The following is an 18,773-nucleotide window of genomic DNA, read 5'->3' as shown; positions in this document are numbered from 1 at the left end:
TCCAAAAATAAATGTACAGGCAGATTAAAATCATTAAAATACTAATTAAAGCTGTTTCACCTAAAAAAATTAATATTTCTCAGACGATGTTTGGCGACCACCGGACTTCCTGGAGGGGCTGTTAGCCGAGCTGCTGCTAACGTTTGCCCAGTTTATTTCTCTGATAACTTAAGATCCAGACGTCCAATGACTAAAATCCTTCTTCTGGCTAAAAGATATAGTTAAAAACAACCTAAATTTATCATGAAAATGTGTCTTAAAACTGAATAAAAGTCCATTTGTAACAGTTTCTGTGGAACAACCACAACGCCGATGTATTATCTTGTATGTGTGTAAGTTACTCTTTGGTAGACGCTGTTGTAGCGGACAAACACAGCACCGCCGTATGCATCTTGTGCGTGTTTACTCTTTGGTAGAGGAGGTATGACGCCATTGACATGCGACCAAATGAAACGGTCCGTTACTTTGATTAAATTACAGATTTCTCTGGGTTTGAAAATTGTTGGAAACATTTGGGATAATGTAAGTACACAACTCAACAAAATATATAACATAGGTCTAGTTGTTTTTAGACATTTTAATGTGGAATAATTACATATTATCAAGGTTTCATTGGCTGTTTTTGGCGGATTATGTCCACTGTAGACAGAGTTTTTAACTTATAGACCATCTATAAACAGCATGCAGATGTTTTCCACCCAGTTTTTCAGCGTGTTTATCCTGAAACTAGTTTGAAACATTTTAAGATAATAAAAATGGGAACAATCAGTTATGATATCAAAGTCAGTGCAGAAATAATATGAATTCAGAATTGGCTGGGCTGTAATCTCTGTGATAATTATCTTTTTTTATTGGAAACGATGAAATAATTTCCATCTTTTAGACTTCTTTGACATTTCCATAGAACAATTTAGTTTGAAAAGGCGATAATGAAAACTATTACGTAGGTTCAGAGTTCACCGCTGTGTTTTTTTTTAGGAGCCGAGGGGTTTATTATCAGGTGTTTCGAAACTCTTGTGCGTGTGTGTGTGTGAGAGAGAGAGAGAGAGCTTTGAGAAATGGCTGATTTATAGTTTGACTGTAAGCTGAACACACACTGACGCTCATAAAACAACATAGTTTTGAATCATTGCTGTGTGAAAATGTGCGTCCACTTCTATGTGTGTGTGTTTGCCCGTAGAGTTTGTGTGTATGTGTGTACAGATTTGTACTATACTGTATGTATAATGTGAATCAGTGAATAGGTTCAAAGGTTAAGGAGCTGTTTATTCAGTCGTCTTTAGATCAGTTTTGCTCCGGTGAGAACGATTCTGTTTGAACTCTGGCTGAACTAAATTAGATTCAAGTCCTCTACAAAGAAAGCTGTGCTGTAGTTCATGTATAAATCACTTCACATTTTTATTCATATGCATGCTGAAAAAAAAAAAAAAACCTTTTATACAGGTTAGTGATGTTCAACGAGCTCTAAAAGTGCTTTACATGGTTTGGATCTGGTCCATAAATGGCTGTAATGAATGTTACATCTGTGAAAAACGTCTTTCTTTCTTATGAAATAATGAAAAAATTAGCATCCTCAAGGCTTCAGTCAATATTTAATCGAGTAGTTTATGCTGGAAAGAGGAAGGAAGTTAAAATTTAATCTGACAACTACAGGAAGTTGACACCAATTTGAAGCAAGATTATAAATTCAAAGCGAGAAACAGAAGAACATGAATAAGTCACACTGGCCTTGACTGACTGTTTTATTTTTATCTCATCTCCACCCAGTAAGTGTTGATTTGATGACTCACGGTTGAAAAGATGTCTAGATGTCTCGTTAAGATGTCTACATCAGGGCTTCCTGGTGACCGCTGTTCACAAATCATGCAGATTTTGGTTTAGCCACTCACACATGAATAAGCCTTGATGCCAAATTTAGTAAATGACAGAGAGAAAGAGTGAACTAACTTAACTTAATGCAGAATACAGACCACTCATCATCATGTATCTCATAAATCATTTATGATTTAAAATGATAGATCTCATATGTCTAGTTTTCTCGTAGCTAATGATGTGGTGCCTGAGCCCCGGGTTTGGGAACATGTGGTCAAGACTACGTTTAAAAGTTATTCCAACAGTATGATAATGACTACATTTCAACATGTATTTACTAGGGGTGTGCCCGAATACAAATACATTATTCGGCAAAGCACAAATAGTGGGTTTTATACGGATATTTGTTTCATATAAATATTTTTAAAATTATTTGTTGTCCCCAGAGATAAAGCTGAGCTACTGACACAAGCAAAGTGCTCCCAACAGACTCTCCATAACCTGTTGTTCCCCTTCTCCTTTCCACAAAGTTAGGTTGTAAAAAATAGGCAATAAATGAAAAGTGCAAAGCAAGAATCACCTTTGAAGTTCTTCTACATGTTACATGGTGTGCTGTCTCTGTGTTATGGGTGTATAAATAGGTAGAGGTCTGTCTGCAATGAGGTGATGAGTAAAGTTTTAGCTCAGTAATCAGCGCAGTCGTCTATGATCTGAGAGACTCCAGTTCAAGACCCAATGTGGGGACCTCCTTCGTAAGGTAGTTTATTCATGAACACTTACTCTAAAATTAAAAGTGTCATAAAAACAAAAACAGGATTTTTAAGCCTCTTTCCACTTTTATTCAAATACAAATACAGATACAAATAATTTTGCTGCCTCAACAAATACAGATACAAATACTGGGCTCTCATACACATCCCTAGTATTTAGAGCATGATTCACTCTGAATTTTAGTCATTTTAAAAGCTGCCGTCAGCTTTTCCTGTTGTTGATTCATACATGCGGCACCGCTGTGAGTCAGGCAGGAGTCACGAGGAAGCTCAACTCACTCGGACTGTTTTTGGTTTTTCACTAAAACTGGATAAACCTGAAAGCTGGTTCTGTGCTTGGTTCCTCAGCGTCCTTGAGTGAGACACCGGATTTCCCCATATTGTTCCCGATGTGTCTGCCAAATGATTGCACTATAATTTAAAACCAAGCACTAACTAATAATTATTTTCATTATCGCTCAATTCATGAAGATTTTGATGCATTCACTGGGGCAAAATTGACTCTGAAAATGTCAAAATTAACGATAAATGCCCATCACAAGTTTCCAGAAAAACAAATCAATGTCTTTTAAATTGTTTATTTTTACTGTCAGCAGCCGAAATCACCCAAAGCTGCAATGACATAAAAGATGAAAAGTATCACTAATCTTTCCAGAATGTTACCAGCAAAATATTTGACTGTTTTTTTTTTCTTGATAAATGACAGCTTGTGTGCTATTCACAGTCTCTGGGCATGTCACTCCTACTTTGTATCCCCGCACAGAAAAAGGGTTTCAAATGGGATTCAAATGAGCTTTGAGTTTCCTGCAAACAGCTTGTGATTCACTGTGTGTGTGTGTGTGTGTGTATAAGAGTGTGTGTGTTGTTTAGAGTTGGTCTAAATGTGTGTATCTGTGTGTGTATCTTGTCAGCATGGCGAGCAGTGGCAGAAGAACGCCTGCACCACATGTGTGTGCGACCGGGGTCAGTCTAAATGCCACACACACACCTGTCGGCCCGTCACCTGTGACAAGGTTAGTAAACACACACACACACACATGTAAACACACACACAAACACACACTCATTGACATTGAGTTTTATACAGGTTTCACCTCATACATTTGGATGTGCATCGAAACTCTGCTAATGGATGCAGGGATGCATCACTATGTGTTACTGTCTGTCTGACACACACACACACACACACACACACGCTGACATTTAATTGTTAATTGTATGCAAATTTCAGCTCGTAGCTTTCATTCTGTGCAAGAAATCTCGTTAGTGAAGTCAGAGAAGACCATAAAACATGCTGCATGCACACAGTATAACATTAAAGGACCGCACAGAGACGAGTATCTGGATATATCAATAGTACACGAGTACAATATATCTGCAGAAAGCTAATATTGGGGGGGGGGGGCGCCCTGCTAGCCTACTGGTTAAAGGGGACGTCCACATTTATAGTCTGGGGCTCTACTGGAATGTCTTTACATGATTTACAGTTAAAAACTCCTTATTTATCTTATAGTGGCCCTTTATGCAGCCCCTCGGTTCAGCCTCTGTCTGAAACAGGCTGTTTCAGCTCCTGTCTCTTTAAGGCCCGCCCTCTGTTCTGATTGGCCAGCTCTCAGAAGCTGCAGCTATGTAAACAAACTTCTCAAATACATCTGTACATGATCGAGTGCACAACAAAGAAAGATAACTATCTAAATAGAAGATAATTTCAGGTTTGTGTTGTAAAAAAAAAAACAGCAATTTCATTATTTATCTGTTTATAAACTGTAAACACAAACTAATTAAAATCATAGTGTTGACCTTATATGCTTTTATAAAACCTATAAAGAAGGAAACACTTTGAGGAAGCTCTTATCAGGCTTCCTGCTGTTGCTGTGAACCTTTTTTTGAAGCACTTTGCTCTTTCACTTTTTTTTTTTTTTTTTTACACTTTAACAACTAAAACTTTTAAGTAGAAACATCCTCAGTTCTCTGCGAAGGCTGAAGACGTTTTAACAGCCCTTTCTCTCAACTGATGATAGCGGGGAAGAATACCGAATCCCGGCGCCGTACAGAGAGGATCCCGGAAGACTAAAGCCTCCAAACCAGCACTCTGAAATAAGCAGATATAAAGAGGACAAAGCCGAGCTAATAACTACCTGCTCTGTTCTGTAATAAACACTAGCGATTCACTCAACGGTGACATCATTTGAAAAGACTTTGAACACGCTAGCCTGAACTTTCAGAGGAGAAAAAAAAAGGAGCTTTCTTTAATATTGTGAACTGTCTTCATGAGATATAGAGGATCTCAATTCTCAGCTGTGAAATAGTTACATCTGCACCTCTCAGCGTTTTTTTTTACATAAAGTCATACCAACTGTATGTCGGTCCAAACTGGTTGGTGGGTTTTCCTTTAATAATGCAACACACACTCCCTCCTTCATCCTCTTATCTCTCTCTCTGCTGCTGAAACACACACACACACACACACACACACACACGAACTAGCCTTTTTATAAGCTCCTTGGATTTTCTTTGTCTCGTCTCACACTTCAGTTTTTTTAAAATTCCTTCAATCCCGTCATGTGTCCTCCCTCCCTTCTCGCAGGGTCAGACCAAAGTAAAACGTGCCGGTCAGTGCTGCGACGAATGCGCCGCCGCCAAGGGAAGCTGCCTGTACGAGGGAGTGGTGCGTTACCATGGAGACATGTGGAACGGCACGGGCTGCGAGTTCTGCACCTGCAACCGAGGTCAGGTCCTCTGCCAGAGGGCTGAGTGTGGCCGTGTCGAATGCCCGCAGGTAAGCCTGGAGGGAAAAAAGGTCTTTTATTATTAACCATGAGGCAAAACTGACCTCATCTCTGGAAACTGTATATGTCAGTTTTTAGCTCCTGGCTCAACTTTTACCTGAGGCAATGCAGCGGTATATATCAGATACATGCAGCACACATTCCAGATAGATTACTTAGTAATATTAAAGGTGCAGCTCTGCTTTTTACATCAGAATTGTTGAGGTGAAGGTTAAAATCATTGTTGCTGTAATAACTTTTGAGAGTCACAGAATCCTGTCTCATTATATTATAAATTGCTATTTAGTGTTTTAGTGATAACTGGACTTCATATAGCACCAGTAGTGCACAATAATATAGCTTGAATTTTTTAACCACAGTGCGTTTTATACCTTGTGAAAAATTCAAGAGGTAAAATCAGATGAAGCTGTTAAAATAAAGCGTTTTACTCTAAATAGTGACAGATAACATCTAACTTATCTCTGTTAACTCGTTCGCCTCGATGACCGAGTTGAAATGAATGACATGAGTTGGTCTGTTAGCCTGCTGCTAACCATGCTGATAAATGAATCATCATTTATATTATCTATTTATATGATATGGTTATGTTTTTGTGATTCGGGTTAGCTAACTTGCTATAAAAGTTTTAAATTGAGATTAGGATTTGTAGCGCAGCTATGTTTCCTAGAAAAGTTTATAGGGTCAGGGTTGGGTTTAGGGTTAGGGTTAGGGCCAGGGTTATAGGGTTAGGGTTAGGGGCTTGGGTTAGAGTTAGGGTTAGGGTTGGGTTTAGGGTTAGGGTTTGGGTTTGGGTTAGGGTTAGGGTTAGGGTTTGGGTTTGGGTTAGGGTTAGGGTTTGGGTTGGGTTTAGGGTTTGGGTTTGGGTTTGGGTTAGGGTTAGGGTTAGGGTTGGGTTTAGGGTTAGGGTTTGGGTTTGGGTTAGGGTTAGGGTTAGGGTTTGGGTTTGGGTTAGGGTTAGGGTTAGGGTTTGGGTTTGGGTTAGGGTTAGGGTCAGGGTTGGGTTTAGGGTTAGGGTTTGGGTTTGGGTTAGGGTTAGAGTTAACGGCCTCACTTTTAACCATCATGGAGGAAATTTTGAGCCATTAGGCCTCGACAGGTTGAGTGCAAAACATACATCAGAACAGATTTGTAACATTAACATCAACATCCGTGTATGAATGTCACGTTCATTAATGTAATCTTTACACTTACATGCTTCTCCCTTTAATTTATAATGTCTCCTAGCAGAGTGCGTTTCATTACTCGTTTAGCAGCGTCATCCATGTTTCCAGACTTCTTTATCCTACGATCCTATAAGACAATATGAGCTGGCCTTTCCTTCAGGCTTCACCTTAATGACCATATATAGAAACACAGGCTGACTTTCTCCTGCAGGTTAAACCTACTCTAATCTTTTATGTTCTAGTGCTGAAACTCTGGCCCCCCCAAAAAATACATGTCAGCACGCAGAAATCCCATTTCCTGGCCTTTAAATGGACCACTATGAAGCTAATGGAAGACGTCACACTTACTTTGTCCGGTTTCCTACAGTCAGTGTAATTTGCTGCAGTCCAATCTTGCGGTTCAAAAGGTCTGATATAACAGTCTTCAATGGTAGCTGGAAAACCCAAATTGGGTGGAGTGGGAGGAAAGGTGATCATTTGAAGTTACAAGGGTGGCTGCTCCCATCAGTCGAGATGACGTAAACTGAAAGATAAAACCTTAATGACGGGTGCAGCTGCAAAACAAACACCAACCTGACGTCACACTCAGAAGGCTTTCCCTTCATGCATCACTTCTTTTTTTTTTTTTTTACTCGCTAACACCGTCCTAACATCACCATCATCAGTCTTAAACGAACACAACAACAGAAGCTTCAGTGGTCGCCTTCATGTGAAGACATGCATCTCAGACTTAGCCCAGTTAGGAATGTAGGACGTTGGACGTGGGAGTGTTTTGGGGACAAAACAAACAAAGGATTTGTTAAGGTTATTAGCCGGTGTTCCCATAGTTACTTTTATCCCCCCCAAAATGACCCAGTTTGGGCTTGGCGCCGCAACGACTCAACACCTCATCCAATGTTTTCTCACGTCAAGCAGCTTTAATAATATTGCTTTAATATCCCCCGCTATGACCAAATAAGCCCTCATTAATCATGCTCTGTGGTGATAATTACAGCTGGTAAGTGTCATTAGCTGTAAGTAGCATAATTGGCATCCGTCCAGCTTTGAATGGAGCAAGGTCACTATGCTAAGAAGATCACAGAGCTGTGCGGTTTTCATCCTCTCTGTGTGTGTGTGTGTGTGTGTGTGTGTGTGTGTGTGTCAGTGCAGCACAAATAAGACAAGGTTGTGGGTTTAATGACATGTGGGTCAATGAGCAGAGAAAAAAAAAAAAAAGAAGCCTGGTGGAATTACAGTAGTGATTCCTAATGGTGACACCTGAGCTGAAATATGCTGCCACTGTACTGTAAAGACTTTCAGCATCCAGAGAATGACATTAATGGTGTTCTGTCATTGTCATTTAAAAACATCATAACTCCATTTACACGTTTTATTTAACAGTTTTGACTCATCATGAAATTAAAAAGTCTTCGAGCTGCTTTTGTCTTTTGAAAAGCTTTTAAAACATCAACAGTATAAAGCAGAATATGACTTTAATGTCCACAAAGGTGTTGTCTTTAACCCGTCTGGCAGTTCATTATCAATGATTATTCTTTTAGATAATTATGTTTTACATTTTTCCAGTGTTTTGTCATTTTAAGAGCTTCAGTTTATCGTTATTACCTCTATTTGGACAGCTAATACTGAAAATGTGTTGCTAATCTTTCGTCAAACGTGACGATTCTTTAAAAATAATTGAATTAATTTGTCACTGTGAGTGTTTGAAATGAATAATAATGAAATATAAACTGTTGCAGGACAGATTTGTTACTAAAATTAGCAGTAAATGGCTGCAGATACCTGAAGGAGAGAATCAAAGTTAAGTGAGATGGACAGACGTAGAGTAAATTAGATGTTTCAGAAACACTGTTTTTTGTCATTTTATTGTGCTGATTCTCGAACACTAGAAGTTCCCAACTAAAAACAAAAGGTTTCTGAGGACAGAAGAAGGTAACTATTGACTCTCTGTGCCAATATGAACAGCTCTGAGCCCTCTGGTGATTTAGTTTTTTAATATTTAACTTCTCTACAGATGAAATTGTAACTCTCACGGATGATAAGAGAATCAAATAAAAAAAAAAAAGTTTTGTTTTTTCTGTTTTTAGGGATCGGAGCTCGTACACCTGCAGGGGAAGTGCTGCCCGGAGTGTTCCTCTGTGAAACCTTCCTGCGCGTACGAAGGGAAATCCTACAAGGTACGTCGATTGATCACAGATGTAGAGTTTACTTTGTGTGTGTGCAGGAACATGAGGGAAAATCAGGAAAGAAATACAAACTGTGTGGGTGAGACGAAGCCACCGCAGGGCTTCTGTTAAACTCTTTATATTCTCAGAAGAAAAAAAGAAAGTAAGTGGCGTAAAGTCTCAGTGCAGAAGAGCCAGATAAACAAACAAACAAAATACATAAGATATAAATATATAAATAGAAATACAAAAGCACTGAGGGGCAAATTCACAAAGAATGGATTGTAGTCACAGCACAAACGCTATCTGCCTCGTTTCAAGGTGCAATTCACAAAAGATATAAATGATCTTGCAGCACAAACACGCCCATAAAGTTTTGCAGCTGTTGTTTTGAGCGGCAAAGTATGACAACACAGTAGCCACGAGCTGCAAGTCCTGACCAACGAGGTGCAGAAGCAAAGAATTTAAATGTGACACGATCACTGGAAAGTGTGAGCGTGACACCCTTCATCAATCCGCTTCAGTTACCACCAACTCTCTGAGGAACGCTAATAATTTCATTCTAACCGCATGTGGCAATTAGCGCCGGTTCTTTGAGAATTGGACTGTTTTTGCAATGAGGCTCATTTTGCATAGAAAGGGGTTAATTTTTGCGCCAAATGCATGCATATTACCTCATTTAAATACGTGCAAATAGCAAAAGGAGCACTGAGATGCTAGTTAAGGGTTGCGTTTCACCTTTTGTGAATTACACGGTTCCTTTTTGTTTAATTCGTGCAGGTTTATCAGCTGCAAAAGTCACGCAATCCTTTTGTGAATTCCCCCTTTATACTTCAAGTTTCAGTGAGACAGAGTAAATGTGTGTTTTATGACAGAACCATCAGGATACTTTGGGCTGTGTAGCCCGTAACAAGTATCTCTTTCTTATTATTCTGCCCCATATCTTTTACAGTGTCGTCAACTTCATTATTCATAGCCTAGTCCTGGAAACCCAGAAGGCAAAGTCTTTTTTTTTTTTTTTTTTTTTTTACATTTTCAGCCAAAGGGGGATTTCTCATGCAATGCTGCAGGATGGTCAGCCAAGGCTCAGGCTCAGAGCGAGTGTAGAAAGAGCTATTATCCTTTTCAAATGGATTTCTTTGTCTCCCTGAGGAATTCATCTTAGCAGTAGTAAGCAGCACAAACAGATAGATAGTGCACACATTTAAAACATGCATGTCTAACTCCACTGTTTTGTTTTGTTAGGAAATGCTAAACTGAAAAGGTTAAAGCTGCAGTTTTGCGACCGGATGATTACCGGTTTGAATTCCTAAGTGACTTGTAAAATCACAGCTTGGAAAAGTTAATGAGTGAGAATGATGAACTATGTTTACCTAACATTTATCTTTAAGATGATTTAAAGGCACGTTAACAAGCTTTTTAAAGCAGACAAAAAGAATATAATTTAGGATTTGATTGTCTAACTGTTTTACAGCCTATAAAATAATAAATGAGCGGAATAAATAAATGATCAAACAGACAAACATGCAGGTACATGATGCATATATTACACACGCTGCCTGTTTTATGTGTCTCAGTGCAAATAACTGAAATAAAAAGTAGGTGGAATAATGTCAAAGTTCTTGTACGCCATAAAATCTTATTGACAAGTGAGAAGTAATCAAAGAATCCTGCAGAGAATCCTGCACACCATCAACCACTCGTACATGACTAACAAAGGAGAACAAGTGACCGACTGTTTATACTGAAATGCGTGTGGTGTCAGAGGTGTGCGAGGATCTGATCATCTACATTTGTGACACGTAGGATGGCGCAATTTCAAACAAATGCACTTAGAACAAGAGGAACACCTGTTTTTACAGCTTGCAGACAGGTGCTGTGTGCACCCTGCATGGTCCTTACAACAGCGATCCAAGAAGATCAATATCAATCTTATATCTGTGTGTTAAGTACAGCCGTAGTTAGCCTAGCTTAGCATAAACAAGCCTGGCCTGGTTTCTCCACACCAAAGTTAAAAAAACACTAAAAAAATATACCATATCTGGCTGTTGCGTTGGTTGCCAGATATGGCTGGTGACCAAACCTGGCAACCTCTTTATAACAAGAAGACTATTTCACCACACACTAATTGCCCCCACTGGTTGTTTGTCAAGAAATAGTTTCAACATCTAACTCCTGCTAACATCATCAACCTGTACAGAGCCAGACTACTTCTGTTTTTAAGCAAGACACTGCCTTCTCTTCTAAGAGTAGCTACTCTCCTAATATCTCTATTTCTCTATCTTTTGATCCTTCTCGAGCCCTTTCTCCATTAAAAAAAAAAGGCACTTATATGTTACTTGTATCTTCTTCACTGTGGGAAAGAAACCAAATGAACAGACTTTCCAAATTTAATTTCAAAGCAGATAACAACTCTACCACATGACAATCAACTGTCTAGATGATATATTCTAGTATGACAGCATCATGAGAGAGAGGACTCTTCATATCGATACTAAAGCATCATCCTTTTCAGTGGTACATGCTGGACCCAAATACTTTGTCCTGAGGCATTAATTTGTTTTACTTTAGTTTGCCTGAGAACTACCTGAGCTGTAGAATAAATATAAAGACCTTGATTATACATAATAAGGTTTTATCTGCTAGAATCCATTTGGAACTTTCTTAGCTCTAAATATCATCTGGGACTATTGAAGATGATGAGGGAGATAAGATGTTTGGTCTTTTAAAATGACCTCATGTTCTTCAGCCGTTACACAACCCGTCCATGTTAACTGTTATAATAAGACACCGAAGGTTGCAGATTTCTGCAGGTTTTTGTGCTCCTTACACCAGGGGGGGGGGGGGAACGTGTCTTTGTGTGTGTGTGAACTAGCCTTGGTTACAAGTGGTTTGTAAATGGGAGCCCTGCTATAAAAAACACACACACACACACACACACACACACACACACAGCGTTCATGACGTCGGCTTGTTTTTGCCTGTCACAAGAGTTTGGATTCAGCTCTGTGATCTAAAGAATCTGCCCCTTGTCTTTTGAGCTTTAACCAGAAGGTTCGGCACGATTTTTTTCTAAAAGCTTTTTCACTTTTCTGCATGAAATCAGTTTTTTTTTTTTTTTTTTTTTTTGTGACTGATTCTCTGATTCTCCTGCTGTTGGATTGAATATCTGTCCTCAGCGGAGCTCTCTTGTCATTTCCTTCATTCTGCTTTTTAAAAGCGTATTAAAAGTCGTGACTTCTTTTACTTACTGACAGCTTTTTAACATTCAGCTTACAGTCTGGTCTGTGTGGTTTCCTTTTTTTTTTTTTTTTTTAATTTGAATTCTGACCATCCTCTTTAAACGCCTTCGACACAATGGGCTTTTTAGAGCAAAACTTCTACTTCTGCTTAAGAAACTCTCTCTCTTCCACTTTTCATTTTTTTATCTCTACGTCTGTTTCCTCCTCTTCCTCCTCTCAGGACTTATCTCGGTGGACCGATGGCAGCTGCAGGGACTGCGAATGCCGCGACGCCCGGGTGACGTGTTATCTACGATCCTGCCCCACCTGCCCGCCGGGAACCCTGGCCGTCACCCAGGAGGGTCGATGCTGCCCCGAGTGCCACCAAGGTGTGTTGAACATGCTGCGAAGGATGCTGGGTTTGACCGTCTGTCTTTGACATCACGAAGGCTTCACTCTGTTTGTGTCTGTTAACTCCGTCATTCAACGCTGACCTCTTTCTCAAGTGCACTCCAGTGTTTTAGTTATTCAAATAAACCTCCTGAAGGTCTTATTAATCAGCTTTAAAGGGGGACTCAGTCTTTAGATAGTAACACACTGTTTGCACTGTTTGTTAAATCTGCGCCGTGCACTACCTCCCAGAACGTATTTGAGGATTAAGTTGTCATTTACCTTTTAGCTGTATGTACATTTCTTCAACTTTTTATCACGTACAGTTCATCTGCTTCACATACTTCACCGACCACGACGCTCTCTGACATCAGACAGTGGGTCTCGACATGTCCTACACAGTCAAACACAGGATTACAGGCAAACAAATACAACTCACTGCTGAGCTATTTGTTTTACTGCACTTATGATCACAGTGTTTCTTTTATTTGCATTGTATTCGAGGCTATTTCCCAGACTACTGGCTGTTCTTTGATTCCTCTTTTTATGATTACTGGTGCTAAATTGCCCAAAATCTGAAACCAGGAACAGTTTTCTGTCATCCAACTCCACTGTCATGTGATATTGTCTATCAGTATCCACGAAAATGAAGACAAAAACAACACCAAAGTAGTCAGAAAGTTAAATATCATTGACCGAAGACCAAACCTCCTATCTGAAAAATGCACTTTTTTGAGAAAACTAAAAAAAAAACTTGTTTTCTTGCAGAATGCTGTTTGTGAAGAATAGGGAGCCTCCTCTCCAAAAACAAACATACACACAGATTAAAATCGTTAAAAATACTAATTAAAGCTGTTTCACCTAAAAAAATCAATATTTCTCCTACAATGTTTGGTGACCACCAGACTTCCTGGAGGGGCTGTTAGCCGAGCTGCTGCTAACGTTTGTCCAGTTTATTTCTCTGATAACTTAAGATCCGGACGTCCAATGACTAAAATCCTTCTTCCGGCTAAAAGATATAGATAAAAACCACCAAAATTTATCATGAAAATGTGGCTTAAAACTGAATAAAAGTCAATTTATAACAGTTTGTGTGGAACAACCACAACGCCGATGTATTATCTTGTATGTGTGTAAGTTACTCTTTGGTAGACGCCATTGTAGCGGACAAACACAGCGCCGCCGTATGCATCTGGTGCGTGTTTACTCTATGGTAGAGGAGGTATGACGCCATTGACATGCGACCAAATGAAACGGTCCGTTACTTTGATTAAATTACAGATTTCTCTGGGTTTGAAAATTGTTGGAAACATTTTGGATAATGTAAGTACACAACTCAACAACATATATAACATAGGTCCAGTTGTTTTTAGACATTTTAATGCGGAATAATTACATATTACAGCTTTTAATGCCTTGCAAAGTGCAGATAGGAGCTTTTGCATCGATATGTGCTTCTCAAACCACCTCAGTTTTAAACCCAATGTAGCAAAATGTCATCATCTGCTTTGTTTCTCAGTTTAAATCCTCCTGGATAATGGGGGGAAATTAGGGTGTCGCAGGTAAATCCGCCCCTGAACAAATCACTTCACCCTGAATTTCTCTGATACTGTGAGAATGATGCTCAGGTGTCTCCTGCTTCTGTGTTTCATAATGAAGAAACCGTGTGACATCTGCTCCGGAAGTCGCTATATATTGATTAAAAACTTACATATTAAACCACTGAACATGTAAACGAGAAGCTGGGTGGATAAATAAAGATTAAAGGCAGAGAGACAGTGTGTGTGTATGTGAGAGAGAAAGAGAGAGAGAGAGTTTTTAGATATGCGAGGCAGTCACAGGACAAAGTCCAAATTGTCCTTGAGGAGGAGGGCAGCGCCGGGCCCGAGCTGCTCAGTATGTGTCAGCACGCCGTCGCCTGCGGACAGAGACTGAAACAGTCACACACAGTCAATGTAAACTAGCCGTCCATCTGTCTGTTTTAGTTTAGAAGCTTTATTTATACAGGGGGGGACTGTTAATTCAACATGTAGAGTTTCCTTTTGAAATGTTCTCCTTTATATTCTAAATATTAATATTAAAGTCAAATTCAAACTCTGTTTAAAAAGCAACCAGAGCTTTGAAATTCTGAGTCCAGTTTTGTTTGATGGGGTGTTTTTTTTTTTCCTTCTTTTTCAAACAAAGCCATCATTTGAAGTTGAAATACACACACACACACACACACACACACATATATGTATATATATATATATATATATATATATATATATATATATATATATATATGTATATATGTAGAGCGTTAGAATAGTTTCTGAACTTTCTGAACATCAGTGCTGCTCTTCGCCTCCCTGCAGCCTTTAAAAGTTACATGAAATGAAACATGACTTTCACTTTGTTTCCACGGCAGAATATATACACATATTTAACAATTAATGAATGCAAAAAAAAAAAAAAAAAAGCTTTTACTGTGATATGGTGTAACTTCAGTGGTGACCTCAGTCCTGATAGCTGCAGAAAATACCACAAATTACGCAAAAATTTCCACTATATTACACTCAGTCACGTATCAATACTAACATATCACTTCCCTGTTTAAAAAAATTGACTGATAATAAGTGTACAGACACACTGCAGTTATAGTTAAATAAAATTATTTTCTCACATAGATAAATAACCCAGCAGGCAATTAAACTGAGGGATAACATTGTTTAGATTTATGAAGACTTATAATTAAGTTTGGCTGCATGAATGAATAATTACAGTTGGGCGAGGGAGACCGTTTTTCATCGCTCCGTAGAAACGAACAGTTTGAGAAGACGATAGTGTTTGAGGATGTAGGAGGAAGTTATTCCTTTAGCTTGTGTGTGTTCTTGTGTTCCTCAACAGTTTTATTAGTTTCTGAGGGTTTTTCTTTTAATGTTTGGAGAGTTTCTCCACTGCAACACTGTATATTCAGAGGCAAGTACATGGTCTAATTAGTCCGGATAAACAACAGGGGGAAACCTGCAAAATGTAATATCCTGAAGTAGCCGATTGCTTTCGAGTCCCTGAAGAGAGAAAAAAAGTCTTGTTTTATTCAACAGATTAACACAACAGCAAATTGGTTTATTAATAATATCTTACAGCAGCTTTCTTGTTCTATTCACTTCATTTGAGTACATTCATATGAAGCAATTCTGCATGAGTGATTTGTGTTTAATGGTTGTTGTTTAGCGCTAATGCAGGAAGTAGTTTAGACGTTTATATGGTGCAGGTGCAGGTATGACGGTCACCAAGCAACCCCAGCTGTCTCCTTTCATACAAGAAGTCAGCATTGACATTTCTAAAATATGTATTTGAGGAATATTCATTTGAAAAGTGTGCAGTGAACATTTGGTAAATTGGTTAAATAAGTGGATGACAAACATAATCCAGGCTGCATTACATTCCCCCCCCCCCTTCACCCCCAAAGGTTTTTCTTTCTGATGGAAAACACACAAAGTGACCACCTGCATAGTAATTTCCTGATAATGGCTGAAAATGAAACATGAAAAAATCTATTTCCGACTGATTTGTTCCATCTGGCGCTTTATAACTAATGCTAATGGATGCAAACTGAAATGGATAATACTACATGGTTTGCTGTATCCCAATCTAGTAGTTATGTCATCAGTATTTTAGCGACGTACAGACGGCTTGTTATCATTTCATCTCTTTTAGGAAGACTTTCCACTGTCACGTCCTGCCTGGACTTTATCTGTTATTTTTGGACTCTTTGTGTATTTTGTTCTCTTGAGTTTTCAGTGTTGTACTTATGTTGCCTGGCTTTGGTTTTCTCTGTGTTTCCCTTGTTAGCTCATCCCTGTTCCCAGTTTATCAGCTCCCAGTCTGCCCGTGTGTTGTGTCACCTGTTGTCTGATTACTTTAGTTCCTGTTTTATTTTGAAATGTTTGTGTCTTGTGAGCTTTACTTCCTGTGTTTTCCCCGCCTTTGTTAATTACTTAATGTGTTTCACCTATGTTTAGTTTGCGACCACACCCTGTGTTTCGGTCTTTGTCGAGTCGTCTGCTTTCGTTCTGTTTTTGTACTGAGTTTATTCTGCGTCGTTCTGCGTTTGTTCCTGTGGTCATGCTCAGTGTTCCTGGTTTTTGTGTCTCAGTCTTTTGTGACTTTTGAAGTTCTTGCATCTGAGCTAAGTGGCAACCTCCGGGGCTGTAAAATGAAGCTAACGCGGAAGTGCCAAAAACTGCAGTTCCTTGAACGACCACTTGAGGCTCCAAAAGCGAGTCAATCCCCATAGACCCCCATGTTAAAATGTCCAACTTTACAGCAGAAATAAACATGTTTACAGCCTGGTACAAACAACGGTTTTGGTCTCTGTAGCTAATTTCCTCTTTCATGACAACTGTACGGGGGGTGAATTTTTTTTATAACTCACCTGTTTAAATGTTATTAAGCCGTAAAGTTCTGCATAATGAAGGACATGGCTGCTTTGAGTGACAGGTCCGCCAGCCGCTAGGTGGCTTGTTTCAGCCATTCGGCCCCCGCCTCTTTGCCTATTTTTGATTGGCTGGGAGTTAGGCAGCGTCACGCACTGCCAAGAGCGGCTCACTTTGAGCTTCAAAACCGCTCTTCAGAAACCAACGGGTGACGTCACGGTAACTACGTCCATATTTTTACACAGTCTATGGTTTTGGTCCACCTGCTCCACTCACCTTTATCACATCCACCAGATTTTGGAACCTGGCTACAGAGATTTGCTCACATTTAGACACAAGAGGTTCGACACTGATGATAAGGTCTGGCTAACAGTTCCCAAAGGTGTTTACTGGGGTCGAGGTCAGTCATTTCTTTATGTAGCTTGCTTTGTGCAGGGGGGGGTGTGTTTTTTTCACTCAATCAGCCTCTTTCTACATATGATATATACTGAATATAGGAATGTTTAGTAGGGGTGTGTGCCCGAATACAAATACGTTATTCGACAAAGCACAAATAGTGAATATTTGTTTCATACAAATATTTTAAAAATTATTTGTTTTTGGGGAAAAAACAACAAAAAAACATGTCAAATACCAGTACGCAGATCGGTTACATCACTATCTCAGTGTCTCTCCTCTGCTCCACCAGTACGTCTGTCAGCAGGTCTCAACGAGGGGAGTCACATCCACCTGCTACATGACGCACATTTCCTAATTTGGACATCACTCCCGGAGTTGGGGGTGTTCCCCAGAGATAAAGCTGAGCCTTCTGACACACGCTTCATGAACACTTATACTTAAAAACAAAAACAGGATTTTTAAGCCTCTTTCCACTTTTATGCAAATACAAATGCAAATAATTTTGCTGCCTCAACAAATACAGATACAAATACTGGGCCTTCTGCACATCCCTAATGTTTAGTTGATGAGAGTGTTAGAGCTAGAAATAGTGTCATTTACTGTCTCCTCATAGTCCCCCTGCAGTGTCAACATGTGTGTGTTACAGAGGGGTTTGAGTGTGTTTCCATATGAGAGGTATTGGGATGATGAGTGTGTGTGTGTGTGTGTGTGTGTTTGTGTGTATGTGAATAATTTATCTGAGCGAGTCATGTGTGTTTTGCATGCTGTGATAATCATGTTTGCATGAGTGAAATATTTAAATGTGTTTGTGTAATTTTTCTATATTTGCACTCACATTACATGATAAACGTGCACCTGTCATGACCTCACAGTAATGTAACATAATGCATGTATATAAGTGATTTAAACACGGTTTACGCATAACAGTTTACATATTGATGTGAAAAGCCAGACACATGTTTATATTCATTAACTATGCGTTGGTCTGTCTGACTGGCTGTGAACTGGATTTCTAGACTGTGTTTAGTTTGTGGATAAAAATAGAAAAGGACAGATTCTCTCTTTCTCTCTTTCTCTCTTTCTCTCTTTCTCTCCCAACTCCCATCCGTTAATCTTCCTGTAAGCCTATTAATCATGGCTGTCTATAGGCCCAGAGGTCGACAGCCTGTCTCTGGATTGGGCAGTTCACACCCGAAGGCCTTAACCAGGAGTCGTGCTGTGTTCAGGTCTCGTGGGAAAAAGCTGTAGATATAAGCTTCCTACCTGCACGTACGGTTCAGGTTTGACCCGAATTAGTTCTACTGATATAGGTATTATGTATTATGTAAATTAGGGTCTGTATTTACTATTCAAGCATCTTAAATTAGGAAATAAGTCCCAACTGGCCAAAAATGTGGTCTTACTTCTAAGATTAGGTGTAAAAAGTGTTCAATGAACTTTCCTAGTTGAGGAAATGACTCCAGAGGTGTCCGAACCTGCTTGGAGATGACGTGAGATCGCAGTCAGTCAGAAATGTTCAATGGAAGGAGAAATGTTGGTGACAACGAGCTTATTAACAGTTATAGTTTTAGCAATAATATAAGAATTTCCTTAAATGACGTTGTTTAGGATGCGATCTCTCCCTCAACAAGATTTTTTGCAACAGA

The 18,773-nt window shown here is 39.3% G+C and overlaps 1 protein-coding gene across 2 annotated transcripts in view; it reads left to right on the top strand.

Moving 5' to 3' along the window:
• The window catches only part of fras1 (Fraser extracellular matrix complex subunit 1), a 298,584-nt gene that overhangs the window by 109,348 nt on the left and 170,463 nt on the right, over nt 1-18,773 (top strand). For both annotated transcript variants that reach the window (XM_044332436.1, XM_044332428.1), the window contains exons 8-11: nt 3,494-3,595; nt 5,170-5,361; nt 8,619-8,708; nt 12,159-12,306. In XM_044332436.1, coding sequence (XP_044188371.1) covers nt 3,494-3,595; nt 5,170-5,361; nt 8,619-8,708; nt 12,159-12,306 — 532 coding nt within the window. The remainder of the gene's footprint in view (nt 1-3,493; nt 3,596-5,169; nt 5,362-8,618; nt 8,709-12,158; nt 12,307-18,773) is intronic.

Source organism: Thunnus albacares, chromosome 2, assembly GCF_914725855.1.
Source record: "Thunnus albacares chromosome 2, fThuAlb1.1, whole genome shotgun sequence".
NCBI classification, from domain to species: Eukaryota; Metazoa; Chordata; class Actinopteri; order Scombriformes; family Scombridae; genus Thunnus; species Thunnus albacares.
This window is presented reverse-complemented; position numbering and strand designations above follow the sequence as displayed.